The sequence below is a fragment of the Capra hircus genome, chromosome 24, assembly GCF_001704415.2.
Source record: "Capra hircus breed San Clemente chromosome 24, ASM170441v1, whole genome shotgun sequence".
Taxonomy (NCBI): Eukaryota; Metazoa; Chordata; class Mammalia; order Artiodactyla; family Bovidae; genus Capra; species Capra hircus.
In genome coordinates, this window is record NC_030831.1 from 19,789,001 (window position 1) to 19,804,855 (window position 15,855).

Here is a 15,855-nt window from a genome sequence, read left to right on the forward strand (position 1 = left end):
TGGCACCCGCTCCCCGCGGCCGCCGGGCCCGGAATCTCAGCGCCTCCCGAAGAGCCATGCGCCTGGCGCTATTTATAGCCGGGGGCCGTCTCGGACTGTACCACCGCCGCTCGCCGGGGCCGCCGACGGGGGAGGCGCGGGGGGCCGGCGCCGCCCCACGCCGCCCGGCTCCCAGCCGCCGCCCGCCGCGCGGGGCCCCCCCACCCACGCCCGCCGCATCTCACCCTCTCCGGGCCCCGCGCCCCCCTCTACGGCGCTCGCACACTCGCCGCCCCCACCCCTGGTCTGACTGCGAACTTGAACCGGTCCAGCCTGTTTAAACGGAAAGGACAGAGATCCTGTCTGTTCAATGTAAAAAAAAAAAAAATTAAAAAATCAGATCAGACCGAAAGAGAGAGAGAGAGAGAGAAAGAGAGGGAGAGAGAAGAGAGGGAGGGAGAGAGGGGGGAGAGGAGAGAGAGCGCGAGCGCGAGCGAGAGAAGAGAGGAGAAAGAGAGAGAGAGCAGAGAGCGAGCGCAGAGCGAGGTGTAGAGCAACCGAGGGGGAGAGAACCCGAGTGTGTGTGTGCGTGTGCGTGTGTGAGCGCGAGCGAGCTTGCGAGGGAGAGGAGCGAGAGAGTGCGAGCGAGAAAGAATAAAAGGAAAGAAGATTTTCTCTATGTATATAAAGATGGCCACGTTAGCAAACGGACAGGCTGACAACGCGAGCCTCAGTACCAGCGGGCTCGGCAGCAGCCCGGGCAGCGCCGGGCACATGAACGGATTAAGCCACAGCCCGGGGAACCCGTCGACCATTCCCATGAAGGACCACGATGCCATCAAGCTGTTCATTGGGCAGATCCCCCGCAACCTGGACGAGAAGGACCTCAAGCCCCTCTTCGAGGAGTTCGGCAAGATCTACGAGCTGACGGTTCTCAAGGACAGGTTCACGGGCATGCACAAAGGTGAGCGCGCCTCCCCTCCCAACTTTGCCGGGGAGAAGGGGCGGGCGGGCGGCCGGCGGCCGGCGGCGAGCGGGCGAGCGGGAGCCGGCGCGAGAGGGGGCCTCGGGCGGACGCCGACGAGGGAGGCGCTCGCGCAGCGGAGACCGGGTCTAGGGCGCGTGGGGCAGCTGCTCGCCGGGGCAAGGCTGGATGTGGGGCAGGAAGCTGACAGACGCGGTTTCGTGAGGGGAGAAGCGGGAGCTGAAGAAGAGAAAGAGACGATCGAGAGAAATCGGGGCTTGGCTCTTTGGGTCCAGCGACTTGAAAGATTGGGATGGGGACGGCTGCGCCGGCCGAGCCCGGGACGCTGAGCGGACTGGCGGGCTCTCCAGCCGGCCGGGGACCAAGGGTGCTGTCCATCGCCGTGGTGCTGAAAATGCTAACAGGAGATGGTCTTCTCCTTCTCCGCTCCGGGCCAGAGTAGCAGGGAGCGCAGCCGTCTAAAAAGAAGAGAGGTGACAAATTCAAAGAGATATTTTTATTTTGCTATCAATTTGACAGTAAACTCTCCCTGTCGAGCCGTGTGCCTGAATAATCCGGTTGTGGTTTGAGTGGTGGAGGAGGGGGTGGGGGGTTGGTTGTTTGAAGGAAAGAGGGACAAAACCTAAGGCAAGAATTAGCAAGGAACCAGCCATCCCCTGGGTAGAGTGGGGGGTCAGGGAAGCCTGAATGATCCCCTCCTCAAGAAAGCAGACAGGGCTTCGGGAAAAAAAAATGTGTGTGTGAAAGATAGGCATTTTGGAGGGTGTATCCTAAATTATCCCAAACTCACCGTGTAGAGAGGTTTATAGTACATTATTTCTCTCCCTTGAAGCAGTCATTGCTAGTGAGTGCTTGGAGGAGGGGGAATCAGAATGATCAAAGAATTAAAACCCAGCAACTTTTTAGGAAAGTGGTCATGGGAATTGTCTGCAGCCTGCCTGTTTTCCTCTTGTTTTATTATCTTTAAGGCAGAGCCCCAAACGTGTTCAGTTGTAGAACGTGTGTGGGTGGCTGGTGGGTGACGAAATTAGCCCAGTGCTTGCTCCCTAACCGTAATGTATAGGATGTGCAGCGGGAATTAATCGGGGCTGGAGCTGTGTGGGCAAGTTAAATGCTTTCTGAGAGAGATTGATCGTCAGGCAGAGAGGGAGCACCAGGCTAAGGAAGTTGTAAGGGATGTGTATGGACGTTCCGTTTTTAATAAACAGTAGTGAGGAGAGCTGCTGAAGATGCTGTGTTAGAGCTGGTGGTTTTAAAGATGAAAACACACACACGCACACGCACACCCACCCACACACAGAGAGCAGCCTCATCCTTGGCCACAAATGGGCTATGAACAGAGCTGATCCTCCGGCACATTAGGTGCAGAGTGCAGAGCTGTCTGGTTCTCTGAGCAGCAGTGGTTTTCACTATCACAACCTCCCTCCCTCTCCAGCCCTCCCTTCATCCGAATACTAAGCAGAGCTCCAAACTCTTCATAGTTGGAGTCCCAGAGAGCAGTTTTTATTGGCTTTAGCATCTTCCAGCTTGCCTGCTGAGGAGTAAATCTTAAAGTTAATGGCATGTTGAGTAGCACAAAAACACAGCAGAATGGAAATATACTGGGTTTGTTGGGGTGGGGTGAGGGTGGGGGCTGTAATGGAAGGAGAAACCAACCTTTATTCAATATGGAGAAAATGTCTGTCTGTTCAGAAGAGAAACTGGAAAGGTGGAATGGGGAGGCAGTCTTCAAAATAATATTTGTTTCCCCTTTTATCACCCTCCCTCTCAAGACAACCATATCTCTGTAGTTTTTCCCTTTCCAATCAAGCTCCCTAGAAGCTAATCAAGGTTTGTATCAAACCTTTGTCATTTTAATATGTCCCCAGATTTTAAAATAGCAATAATGAAAATTAAAAAGCAGAGGTATGGAAATTCTTTGCCCATCTTAATGATAGGTTCTTGTGGGGATTTGAGATTTTAAAGTTTAAAAAAATCAAAATCCACTAGAGGTAAAAAAAAAAAAAAAAGACAGTTGTGAAGAACTGAGCTTCCTATGAGATCTGGATTGGAGCACTTTTTTTGCTTCTTTATTTTAAATGAAGATAATCTTAAACAATATTCCTTGGTTTTTTCTCAAGTCCCCCCCCCACTGGTATCATCACTCTGTTTCTGATGGTTTGGGGGGGGGGCCTTGTATTATAGTAAAGATGAAGAATTATCATTATTTGCATCAGGAAGGCAGAGAAGGTTAAGATAGAGTGGTATCACATTTGACACATCATATACATATACACATACACATATCTGGCCCGAATTCCCAGGACAAGCAAAACTTCATTTTCTAAATAATTCCTCCCCTAAACTGGCTCAGTCAGGGGCAGGCAGGCCCTTTGGCTCTGGGTGCCTTGTTGTCGAAACTCACCCTTCAGAGCCTGAGCATATATTTTCCCCTATGAAACTTCCTGCCTCTCCATCCTCTGGATTTTTATAAGCAAGCCTGGGCCACAATGTCCCTAACAGTGCTTGGAAGCTTGGAGAGAGCTGAATAAATGAGACAGTTTCCAAGGGCTGGTTTATTCAGTCCTAGAAGAGTTTGAACTCCTCCTTCAGTGATACAGCCTGATTTATTAGCTAATCCTGATAAAATAAGCCTCCGGCCACCTTAAAAAATTACTCGCTTGCCATTGGTGATTAATTACTGTTAAGTCAAAAAGCATGATGAGGCTTGAAGAATGAGGGTTGCATTTGGCTTCTAGATTTTCCCCAACTCTGAATTATAACATGAGGCTAGAGATAGAAACGTGCCTTTGTTAAGCCTGGTTTCAGAGTATATTTGTGGCTTTTTCTTTCCCCTGCTTGAATTTCTGACTTCTAATGAATCAGACTGGGATAAAATTGAGAGACATGATAGGATACCAGCCTCCAGTGTGGATGGAATAAGTCTATTATTGGTTAAGAGAAGAAGAAGAAAATAAAAATTAAATTAAGTGCATGAGATTTCAGGTGGGTATCCATTTGTTGGCCACCTGCCATCTCTGGTAACTAAAGAAGGAAAGAGTTCTAAGGGTTAATGGAATACCTGCCATGCGTAGAGTGAACCTTAAAAGGCAATTACTCCAGTCAAATTGGGAGTCTGGAGGAGGGAGTAGGTGGGTGTTGTGGAGCAAACTCAGCCGTATCAGAGAAAGGCTGTTGGGCTGGGGAGGCAGCAAATAGCAGTTGTGGACTGGTGTGATTACTGCAAAGGTAAATTCACCCCCTGGAGACCAGAAAGCAAATGGGCAAAGGGAGATCTGGGTGCCAGGCAGAGAGAGAAAGAAAGAAAAAGAGCCCAGAACAATTGGAAGAAACAACACCTAGGGAAGACAAGCCAGTTTAATGCAAACTCTCCCAGCCAACTCAGAGTCTCCTTTTCTCCCCCGTTAGAAGCACTTTGAGAAAGATTGTTTTTCCAGGCTCCAAAGAGAAAGACATTGTGCTATTGATTAAAGAAGAGAGAGGTAAACTCCCAGGGTAGCAGCAAAAGTGAGCTGAGGACCAATGTTGCCTCTTCCTGTAGAAATTTTCTCCTTTGGAGGAAGAAACAGGTCACCCGCTAGTCTAATTCTTTCCCTCTCTCACTTTTTATTTATTTCTCTTTTTTTCCTTGTATTTCCTGGAGAAGAGAGGCAGGACTGAAAATACATATGCACACATAGTCATGACCGTTAACACACACACACGCAGTTAGCGGATCACACATGAACAAGCCACAATCCATTCATAACTTTGGTCTTGTCTAGCAGGATAGGAGGCAGCAAAGACTGAGTTACTGGGAGACATAAAGACTAGTGCTCTCTGGATAGCCATATTATAATGCATTATCTTTGAAGTCATTTAAGTCCAATTTAAGTGGTATTTAGTATAATATTTATGAATTAATGTAATCTAAACATAGGGCTGTCCCCAAAGGTTTAAACAGCCTTTACTACTGATGTGTGCTTGTTCCCAGAGCCGGCGATGCATTTTAATCTAAACAGCCAAGTCCTTATCACAGTCCCTCTTGTTAACCAGTCAGAACAGATCTGTGGCCTGGATAACCCTTCTGCATTGAGATTTTCCTCAATGCATGGAGGAAAATGTACTCTACTAGCAGCCCCAGGGGCTGCCAATCCAGGAGCCACAGCTTCAGGGACTTCAGCCCCTCATACTTTCATACTATATCCAGAGGGAGGGTGGGGACAGAGTAATGGAACATTCTGTGAATTGAGCTCCGGAGAGTATATCATTTTGAAATATACTCATCGTCAGATTCACAACCTCTCATTTCAATGGTATCTGAGTAGGAAATTCCTCAAGCCCCTTGATTTGGAGTGCAACTGGGAGAAAGGGAAAGGGCAAGGGTTATGATTATGTTTGGGTGATTTGTGACAAGCTTCATAAAATTATGCCTCGTAGTTTTGTGTAAGACGTAACAAAATCCTTGAGTTTCGGCTGCTTGACTTTAGCTAAGAGAGCTCGTTGTTTTTTTCCCGAGGTAGGTGAATTAAAGCCAGTGAGGTTCTATCTGATTTCTGTTTTCAAATGAGTCTAAGACACAGGGAAGCCAAAGTATCAGCATGGTCATCAGCTCAATTAAGACGAACTTAAAAAAAAAAAAAAAACACTTTGGAAAAATAAAAATTCCGTTCTGTCCGGGGAAAGACACTGGCAGAGTAGCTGGTCACACACATCTAGCTTTTAAAAGAAAGATTTGCCCTGTGAGAAAGAGATGGAAAATGAGAACACTGTAATAAAAAAAGGAAGAAAAACATTTTAAAAAATAAGTTTCACTAAAGAAAATTAGCAATAGTAATCATTGCAAAGTTAAAATAAATCTAAACCACAGCCCCTATTTTAAAAACCTCCAAATTCCAGATGTTGATAAGTATTATATTTAAGAGTAAAGAAAAAAACTATTGGGAAATGATTAGTTTACTTAAGATGCTGGTGGTTATTTGCTGGTTGTGCATGATTTCATTTATCAGACTTCCTGAGAATCAACACACGTGTGTGTACACACACATGCACACACAAAAATAAATTAATCTGCACATGTGCACGTATATGCATCCATGTGCAAGCATGACTAAGCGCATCCCACACATATGGGAACCAAGGCTGGCCTAGATTTTACTGCAATTCAACAGGGAGATATTAACACTCCCCCCCTCCACTCAGCTTTAATGGGAATTCTAGATTGGGTTGAAAGAACCCCCTTGGCATACTTTCACTCTCTCCACCTGCTCCAGTTGGCTGATGTTTGTGGCTTCTCAAACAAAAAACCAAAATAAAACAAAAAGAAAAGCTTTTCTTGAATGAAGTCATAGCTTAAAAACAACCAAAAGGAAAACAATTACAAAAATGCATGCCACAGATATGCAAACATCCCCTCCGTTCTGTGTATTGTAAAGTTTTCAGAGTGCTTTCAAAGAGCTTATTTTCAGGGGGCATTCCTAATACCCAGCGATCTCAGCACACTCCAGTGACTGGAGCAAAGGCCATCACTGTCATTATTATCATCATTATTCTCATTATTGTAATTTATAGACCAGGATGGGAGAGGAGTTTCTGTGTGAGGCCTGAGGAGATATCCAAGACACCACCTCTTTGGTTGAGAAAACAGCTGGGCTCACTTGCCTCTGACGGATTTGGGAAAAACACTGCACACCTCATGCCTTCCACATCACCAGAAGGTGGTCAGTTTCCAAACTGACCTAGGAGGGATCCCACTGGAGAAGATCTGGAATAAGTACTCCGTAGAGGAGAGGAAGGGGCAATAGAAATTAAGTTCCAATATCATAGACAGAAAAAAGGAAAACTGAAAATTAGGAGGCCCAAATGCCAGCCAGTAGCTGGGATCACTGGTTTACAGTGGCTGAAACTGCAGCAGCTTCTGAACTTGGAAAGGAAATCCCATGTGACATGCTGAGAGAACTGCTGGAGGGTGTGAAAACCTATGTGTGTCTCTGGGTACTGGAGGGCTGGGGGAGGGAAATTGCTGCAACCTGCGTGGGTGTTGGTGTAAATGTGAGTGAGTGAGTGTGTGTGTGTGTGTGTGTGTGTGTGTGTGCAGGGAAGATATGATGAATTCAAGTGGCATGGAGATGATGTTAGGGATAGTTTCATATTGCAAGGCTGTATGTGTGGTCAGGGAGGTGGTTGATGGAGAACAGAGAATAACACTGTTCTTGTGATTTGTGCATGCTCCACCTCAGAACTCGTGGCTTGGATCTATCAGTGATCTAAGTTCCAGTGTGGAGATGTGCTCTTCTTCATCAGCCTGATATCCCCACCCAAATGTTCAGGTCGGGGAGAGGTTTCATCTCCCCTCACTCATTGCTCTTCAAAGGCTTGCCCACTTCTGCTCACCTATTGACTCATTTTAGAAATGACCTTCCATCCAAGATCTGAATGGCTAACCACAGAGCCCAGCTCCCTGCAGGGATGGCTCCTCCACGACTGCATTCTTTACCCCAGCTGCTGCCCCTTGGCCTCCCAGTCCTACTTTCCTCTTGTAGTGCTCGCTCTCTCTCTCTCTCTCTCTCTCTCTCTCTCTCTCTCTCTCTCTCACACACACACACACACACACACACACACACACACACAGGACTTGGCCGTGTCACTCAAGCTAGGCCCTGGCAAGCAGAGGGCTGCATTTAACCTGAATGCATGTGGAGGTGGCAGGGACCTGGTGGCCCACCTTTTGGGCTCTCTGCAAAGAAAACATGTTCACTTCCTTTACTTTCACCTTTTCTGCAGCCCTTCAAATACACACATCTTCAAGAATCACAGAAAGCATCTAATCCTGCCCAAATAGCCCAGGTGAGGGGAACAGAGCCCCCAGCTCAGTTGAGGCCCCTTTATCGCTTTCTTCCATGTCCCTCTTTTCTCTCCCCCCTTGCTACTTAAGATGCCCTCAGAAATCCCACAGTGGCCCTGGAGAGAAAGATCCATGTTCCGCTTGGTGACATGACGGTGTGGTTAAAGATGTCAGGGCAGAAGGACGATGATGGGGTAGAAATAGTGGCAGAGGAATTTACAGAGTTGATGTGCTTGTCCTAAGGGCTTCTGCCATCTCCACTCAATCTCCAGTGGCCCCGGGATGGGTATAAAGCCCAAGCCACAGCTCTGCCCACAGAAACCAACAAAGCAGTCAGGTGGGCAGCCCCAAGGCAATTGCCCTCCTTTCCGAGTCCCTCTGGGAGCAGAAGCGGATGCGCTCAGGACCGTGCACTCACGGGGCCGCTCCCCTCTGCGCGCTCCACCTCTGGTTTCCCTTATCCTCCCTTGTATCTCCCCGCCAGCATGAGCCGACTGACACTCAAACGAAGCGATTCCCAGCAGCTCAGCTCAGGAACAAATCCTACGTGGCTATCTGCAAGATGTAAATAAACCGGTGCCCTCGCCGAGACAGACACAGTGCTGCTTCTGTGAGGATGGAACAGCCAAAAATATTGATCAAAGCTCAGGGGGGAAAAAAATTGATAATGAGCTGGCCTCCAACAAGCGCTTAATTGACGGAGACTTCCGAAGGCCGACTCGGGACAGCGCATAAACTGACCGCAGTGTTACTTTAGTGCAATACACTCTGCTTTAATTAATTATCACCTTTGTTAAGAGCGGCTCCAGATCAAAGGTTTCTGATTACTTAACAGATCTTGCTATAACAAAGCCCCCCTCGCATGAGGCTATCCCACTGCTTGAGGTGAGGCAAGCGACCTTCCTTCTCATTTCCTTTCCTCTGAGCTGTTGCTTCTTCCTCTTTGTTAAAGACAAACACATCTTACTGCGTAGCCGCTGGGTCCAAGGATGGGGAGGGAGAGGAGTGTTACACCCCCCACCCCCACCCCGAGGGCGTGGGGCCGCTGCTGCGCAGCTGTTTCTAAAATTACACCACTGGGACTTAGTTCATCTTCAGATCTATCTGGCTGAAACGGGGAGTGTCAATAGAATAAGAACAGACTTCATGGAAATGCAAAGAAAAGATGTGTGTGTGTGTGAGAGAGAGAGAGTGTTTGTGTCTGGGGGCATGTGCATAAGCAACTATGCGCACATCCACATAAATATTACCGGATCGATACATTTCACATCCGCTGCCCACACCTCTTAACTTCTCCCTCCTGTCTCTTGAGCACCTGTGCTACTGTCATATTTCACTCTGAGAAATGTTCACAGCCAAAGCGTGCATAGATGATGCTATATCGAACCAAGCAATTGTTTGGATTTGGTGGTGGAATCTGGGTGCCCACTGAAGGATGGTCCTTGTCTGGAATAGCTGGTGCCTAAAGAGTCCACTTCTCAAGGTATGACAGGAACCTCACTCTCCAGAGTCCCCCAGACCTACAAACTGACAGGTGACTTACTTGAAAGCAACCTTTGGAGTCGTTCTAGGCAGATTTGAATGCCATACGTGGCTGTTTGTTCATTATTCTAATTTAATGATGCAGTCACACCTAATTAATCCATGTCTGGTTTATTCATACACTATGTCTGAGGATCCAAAAGATCTCTCTAGCTAGCTGGCTTCCCTTTACAGGGGCAAGAGAGGGGGCTCCCCCGACAAGTGAGTGTGTCTGGATCCAAACAGGAAAGGATCACTGTACACAGACTTGATGGAGGCACTGTCCCTGACACACTGTCCACCCACGTAGGAATGACAGCAGTTACAGAGATGACAGCAGTCACGGAGAGACTAGCGATGAGATCTGTGTGCCTCCGTGCACACCACGTGGGCACACAATACATGCATTCTACCAGGGCAACCTTCTAGTAGGCAACGGGCCACACTCCCAGTGTGTATGGAACATCAAGGCCTTATGGAGTGTCAAGCGTTCCTATGATTGGGAATTTCAGTGCAGAAGGCTGGGAGGCTGAGCTGAATCAAACTCCCTCTCTGGCCTGAAGCAAGCCAGATGCATTGCTGCCACTGCACAGATTCAGAGACCAAGGCTGGGAGCAGCAGGGCCCCAAAGTCCAGTTTGCAGTGTGGCCCTCGGGGAACCTCCCCGTGGCTGCTTCTGGCCAGACTGGTCCCAGTGAGCGCTGCCTCTTGCCTGGCAGGTACACTGAGAGAACGAGGCATCAACCTAATAATATCCTTATAAAGCCAAGCCTCCTGCGCTAGTCCTAGGAGACAAGAGGCATCCAAAGATCAAACACTACATCACAGTGTATTTGTAGGCACTCTCTGATTCTGCTACCTCCCTATAATGCTCTAATTGACTATTTGATCAGCTCTAAAAGGGCCAGTGTTCAAGTCAGACACACACACATTCACATGCACACTCACACATGCATGTCCACACACACGTACACTCACCACACGAGCACACACCTGCAGGCTCCCTCTTGCATATGGCACTGTACCCACACCAGCTCACCCAACAAGGGCAGATTTGCACAGGAGATGCTTGAAGGTGAGTGAAATCACACACTAAGATTGTACATGCCCTTCCAGTAATGGGCTTATCAATACCTCTTAAAGAAATGTGACAGCCAGCCCAGAGTGATTCAGTTGTGTGGACAAAGGTCAGCATATAGATATCCATTATTAATAATATCAATATCTTGGTTGACCAATATAACCAGAAACTGTATCATGTCGCTGCCGATGGGCGAGGCTGGGAGGACTCCGCGGCAAAAGCAGGAAATTAGGCCCATGTAAAATTAATCATATTGACTGGTTCTAAGAATATATGGAGAGGCGAAGACGTCGAGAGCGTTTGCCGTGGTGGGAAAGGGGGACCTTGCTCCCAGGGGCTCCCTGGTCTTGAACCCTTGGAAGGAGCCCAGGGAGACAGAGGTGTCCCTGGGTGACCCGCGAGCACACTTTCCTTCATCCGGCCTCTGCTTTCCAGCAGGGTGAGGTGGAGGAGAGGTGTTCTCTGAACAGGAAAAGAAAGAAATAGGATCCCCTCACCATTATCCACCTAACATATCCATATCTTTCTGTCAAATCGATACTTGGCTTGGTTTGGATACTTGGCTCACCGGATGGAGCACAGCGGGCATCCTTGAGCCTGCTGGGTGAAGGGGTCCATCTCTGAGAGGCGGTGTGAGCCTGGAGCCACATTGCCAGGTACATGGTGGGCACATAGGCCCCTAGGGGATGTCAGTGTGCACCCGTTGCAGCTTAGGGGGTCCCAGGAAGAAAGACACCCAGGCCGATCAATCTTGTGACCGGCTTCTTGAGACCAGAGGAACCAGAGGCTTAAGGTCTGGCTTCACCAGCATTGCCAGCGGGGTTGGAGTGGTCTGGACTGTAGAAGACTCCTGCTTGCTGAGGCTCACCTCCAGGCACAGTGAGCAGGAAGAAAAGGGAAGGCCATGCGTCCCTGGCCTTGGAATCGCTGCAGACCTGCCCTGGCCCCTCGCGGCCTTCCTGCTGGAGCCCAGGTCACACCGTGCATGGACTCCCTCAGCCATCCCGTGCAGCACCAGGTCAGATGTTCTGGGGAAGGAGTGGACAGTAGAGGCTCCAGTGGCTGGGGGCTTGGCAGAGAGAGAACAGAGCTGACAATTCGGCTTGTTTCTTTTCTCTGTTCCCAGAGCCTGTGGAGGTGGCTGGAAGGGAGACTGCCTTAGAGGCCAGGTTCCCGAGTGGGGTGACAGTGGCTAACAGGAAAAGAGCTGCATAGGTGCAGGGGGGATGCCTTTGATAAGGAGGAAGGAGAGGAAGTGGTTTGGGTGGCTGGCATGGGAGCACTTGGGCTCAGCAGACAGGCCACCTGTCTCCCCCTCCTGGCCTCAGGCACACTCAGAGTCCAGCCATGTGCTTACATGCAGTCCCTGGCATCAAGGGTTTTGGCCAGTCTCTGCTCGCTCCCCACCCCCCAGGGCTAACGGCCTTGCCTCGTTGGTCTAGGCTACCTTGGACAGTTCTCAGATCTCCAGCTTGCTGACCACTCCCCTTCCCGGCCCAGATTAGGCACTAGGTGTGGCCACACAGATGTTGGGGGAAGACGGGTCCTACTGCCTAAGGGCACCCCCCCTCTCTCACAGAGCCTCACCACTCCTGGGCCCCAAGGCCTCAGTCTAAGCAGATCAGCCTGAAGCCCAGAAGCTGGGCCTCTCCTGTGCTTTACCTACTTTGGGGAGGAGCCCCCAAACTGTGCTTGTGGGAGGGCGCCCCACTCTTCCAGCAGTCACCTGCCCTCTCCTGACTCTCAAGCCAGGCCCCTGAAGCCCAGACACCGGCTCCTTCTGCAGTCCTAGTTTGGCCCCGTACCCAACTCCTTACCCCTACAGGACGAGGAAGGCTTGCCTCTTATGCGGGGGAGCCCCATGCAGGAGCAGGCTTCATGGGACCCTGAGTCTGCGCCTAAGAGCACCAGTCAAACAGCACCGACGTGAAATAAGAGGAGAATCAGAAAATCCAGAAAGTGCTGTAGTTCTGTATGTGTGTGTGTTTCATTTGGTTCCAAACATGAATAATTCGTGTATGGTTTAGTATGGGTTTTATTCTTCACTCCATATACTGGGACACCAGAATCTTTACTATACTTTGGGGTCTGATGCGGGTCCAGCTCTGAATTGTTATATCTCTCAGCTTCTGCAAATGCCCCCCAGAAGACACACAGGCACACTCGACCGTGTTCCTGACAATCCAGGCCCGGCCGCAGGACCTACTCGTGAGTGATCATTCAGTTCACCCGCGCCCCCCACCCCCAGGTCCAGCTGAGACCCCCAGGGCACCAACCGAAGTCCCATCAAGTGCGGAACAGGAGCCACCACTGGCTTCTTGCCAGGCCTCATTTTCTCTTGCAGTTTTTTAAAGTTCTTTTTTGGGAAAATGAAGACCTCGTCTTTGCTCTCAGCTTGATGATTTCAATAAGTAAATTATTAGATTTATTTGAGAGTCAATTCTGTTGTGATTGTGTTGGGTAGCTTTGAAAGTCCACTGGAATGAGGAGCAGAGGGTGAGGCCTGGGGCTGGAAGAACCGGAGCAGGTCCCCAGAGAGAGGAGTGCAGCAGAGATGACCAGGCAGTGTCTCCGCAGGGAAAGCATGCCCGAGGTGGCAGGGAGCAGCCACTCCTCAGACCAGGTCACAGCGGCAGACAGCTGGACTGGGGGCAGGAGGGAAAGACGGGATCAGGGGCCCGGGTGCCGGCCACAGAGCTGAGCAGGGGGCAGCCAGAGTCGCTTTCATCTGAGCAAGACCCCCGTCCGTGACTCACGCTGTCTCCAAAGCCTTGGTGTGTTTCTCCTGAGTTTCTCAAAGTTTCTCAGCCAAATAGTAACTCTTGAGTGTTCTGACCTGGGTCAGCGGAGCCAGGCTGGTCTTCAGCAGAGGCCCCGTGGCCAGGAGGAGAGGGTCCCCTAAGGCTGGCAGAGGATCCTGCTGGGGCAGGAGCAGGGAAGGGCATGGACCAGCTCCAGTCGGCTTCTAGGATGACGACCCCAGACCAGCCCCAGGAGGAGTGCAGGGTCACACTCCCAACCTTGGGGCCAGGGGCAGCCTTCTGCAAAGCAGAGAGACAGTTTGGCATTCCAGTGGGGGAGCCAGGCCATGGCCCACACCAGGAAGAACCTGGGATGATGGAGCAGAAACAGGGCTCCCTCGAGGAGGCAGATCCACGCGTGACTCAGGTATCCAGAGGGTCAAGTTCTCTCCCTGGAAGGTGAGGCTCCACCGTCACCACCATGAAATAACCGGGTGTGTAAGGAAGCAGCAGATCTACGAACAGAGAAGACTGCCCAATGTGGGTGTCCTGCCTGGGGAACGAAAGAAGCCCTCCATGGGGGAGAAATCAGATGGGGATGCCAGCCTCCTGCCCAGGGGGCTCGGCCCAGACTCCCAAGTAGAGAGACTGGGGACAGCCAGGCTGGGATGCTCCGGCTGAGTCGGGCGGGGAGGTTGGCTCGCTTCGGCCTGCTTGTTTTGTTTCATTTTGTTCCATTATGTTTTGGTTTTGTCCCACTGCAGCGAAGTCTCATTCTCAGGCTGGTGGATAAAGGAATGTCTCACTTTGTATAAATCTGGACCCACCACCAGCCCGGCTGAGGGAGAAGAGATGGGGGCAAGTGTAGCTGGTCGGGGGGGGGGCGTGTTGCAGATACACGGGAAGGAGCTGGGGACACGCACAGGACCTGCAAGGGCGGCGTCACCTGCTTTGGGGCTGCAGTGTCCTTCAGCTGTCCCAACAGCAGCCCACTAGGGCTGAGAAATTACTCATGGAATATTTCCACCCGTGCCCATGTTCCCTGTCACCCAGGCAGGCATCCAGACTGTCCCCCCCAGGCTTACTCAGCTGAACGCCCTGACTGGTGAACTGGGGGTTCCAGAGGTGAGACTCTCCCCGCCAGTCCCCTGCTCTTCACCTGGGGGGGGCCCCAGCTCAGGAGTACCAGGCAGTGGGAGGAAGCCGAAGACAGCGTTTCCTGGGGGGACGCTGGTCTTGTGGCCAGAGGAGTCTTGGCAGACTCCAGGAGGAGCCACTCCCAGGGTGGACAGCACACCCGGGCAAGGGTGCCAGGCTCTCCAGGCAGCCCATTTACTGCAGAGGAGCAGTCGGGGTGCCTCCTCCCTCTCTGGGACACAAATCCAGCCCAGAGGAGCAGGGAGAGACGAGGTGGCCCTCAGGGCCCCGAACGCGGCTGTGTTTGTGACCCACTCTTCAGGGGAGGGAGACTCCTTCCTCAGGCCTTCCACAGAGCTTGGCCCTGGCATCATCCCGACCCCTAGGGCTTCTCGGGGAAGGAACAGAACTGGGCTCTGCCAGGGAGCTGGAGTAACTGCACACGGCCTGCTGCTCCCTGCAGGGACATGGAGGTCAGTGACACCGTCTTCCAGTGCCCTCCCAGGTCATTGTCACCCAGCCTCCTCAAAGCCCCTCCAGGGGACAAGCCCCAAGCCCCAGGCTCTCAGGGGACAACAGTCCCCAACCCAAATGACCTCCCTTTCATGTCCCTTCCAAGTCCTGCCCCTTGCTGATCTGACAAGTCAAACCAGGCAGATGTACCCCTAGCGGCTAAGGGACCTTAATGCGTCATCATCACTGGTGACATGTGCCTCGTTCAGGGACCTTTTAGAGCCCAGGCTATGACCCTAAGAAACATCCCTAAGGGGGGAATTTCCAGCACGGGCCAAGCCAGAGAGAGACACCGTGGGGCCGGGAGGCCGCTGGCTGCTTCCTGGCATGGACCGGCCTGGCTTAAAACCACGTGGCCAGGACATGGACGTGGGCCCCCTCTCCCCCACGCCCCCACACCACAGGACCAGAGGAAGCAGGCAGCGGACGGGCTGAGACCCTGCCTGTCTCCCGGCAGGGCCTGCACACCCAGGAGGCTGCCAAGCCAGAGGTCTAATCAAATATTAAACACAGTCAGTAAACTTAAACCAGCGCCGTATCTGGAGCACCAAGTCCCTCCCGGAGAGCAGCCCAGCTCCAGCCCGGGGACGCTGCCAGCTCAGCTTTGCCTGGGTGTGGGGCTGGGGGCTTCTGGACCCAGGCCCTGCTGTGGGCAGGGAAAGGGGAGACCCACAGAAACCATGGCAGGGAGGGAGGCTCATGGCTTTTCTCCTCTATTCTATTATTCATTTCCTCTGATTTTTATCTAATCTCTCCTGATTGTCCTGGTGAAACTTAATAGACAAAGTGAATTTTTATTACATCATCAATATAATCTCCAGCTAATCAGCAGACTCGGGGGCCACTGCAAGCCCTATAGCTCCTCATGTGGCCTCGTAAATAGTGGGAACAATCACTGCCAAGCAGGCCTCCTCCACCTCCTCCCAAGAGGCCCTCTCCCCAGACCTATTCTTGGGGTTTCTGCCTTCCCACGGACCCCCACCCAGTGGGCCATGTTGCCGGTCGATGGAGATGTCTTCCCCGTTCATATTTTTAGTTTTCGCCATCCCAGCTTCAGCTGGGAAAATCGCAAATC

General features: G+C 51.2%; 1 protein-coding gene across 22 annotated transcripts in view; it reads left to right on the plus strand.

The window, feature by feature from the left end:
* The window catches only part of CELF4 (CUGBP, Elav-like family member 4), a 315,363-nt gene continuing 299,787 nt past the window's right edge, over positions 280-15,855 (plus strand). For 21 of the 22 annotated variants that reach the window (XM_018039731.1, XM_018039744.1, XM_018039749.1 and 18 more), the window contains exon 1: positions 280-943. In XM_018039731.1, coding sequence (XP_017895220.1) covers positions 658-943 — 286 coding nt within the window. In that variant the 5' untranslated portion in view covers positions 280-657. The remainder of the gene's footprint in view (positions 944-15,855) is intronic. The other variant, XM_018039743.1, reaches the window with a different exon arrangement.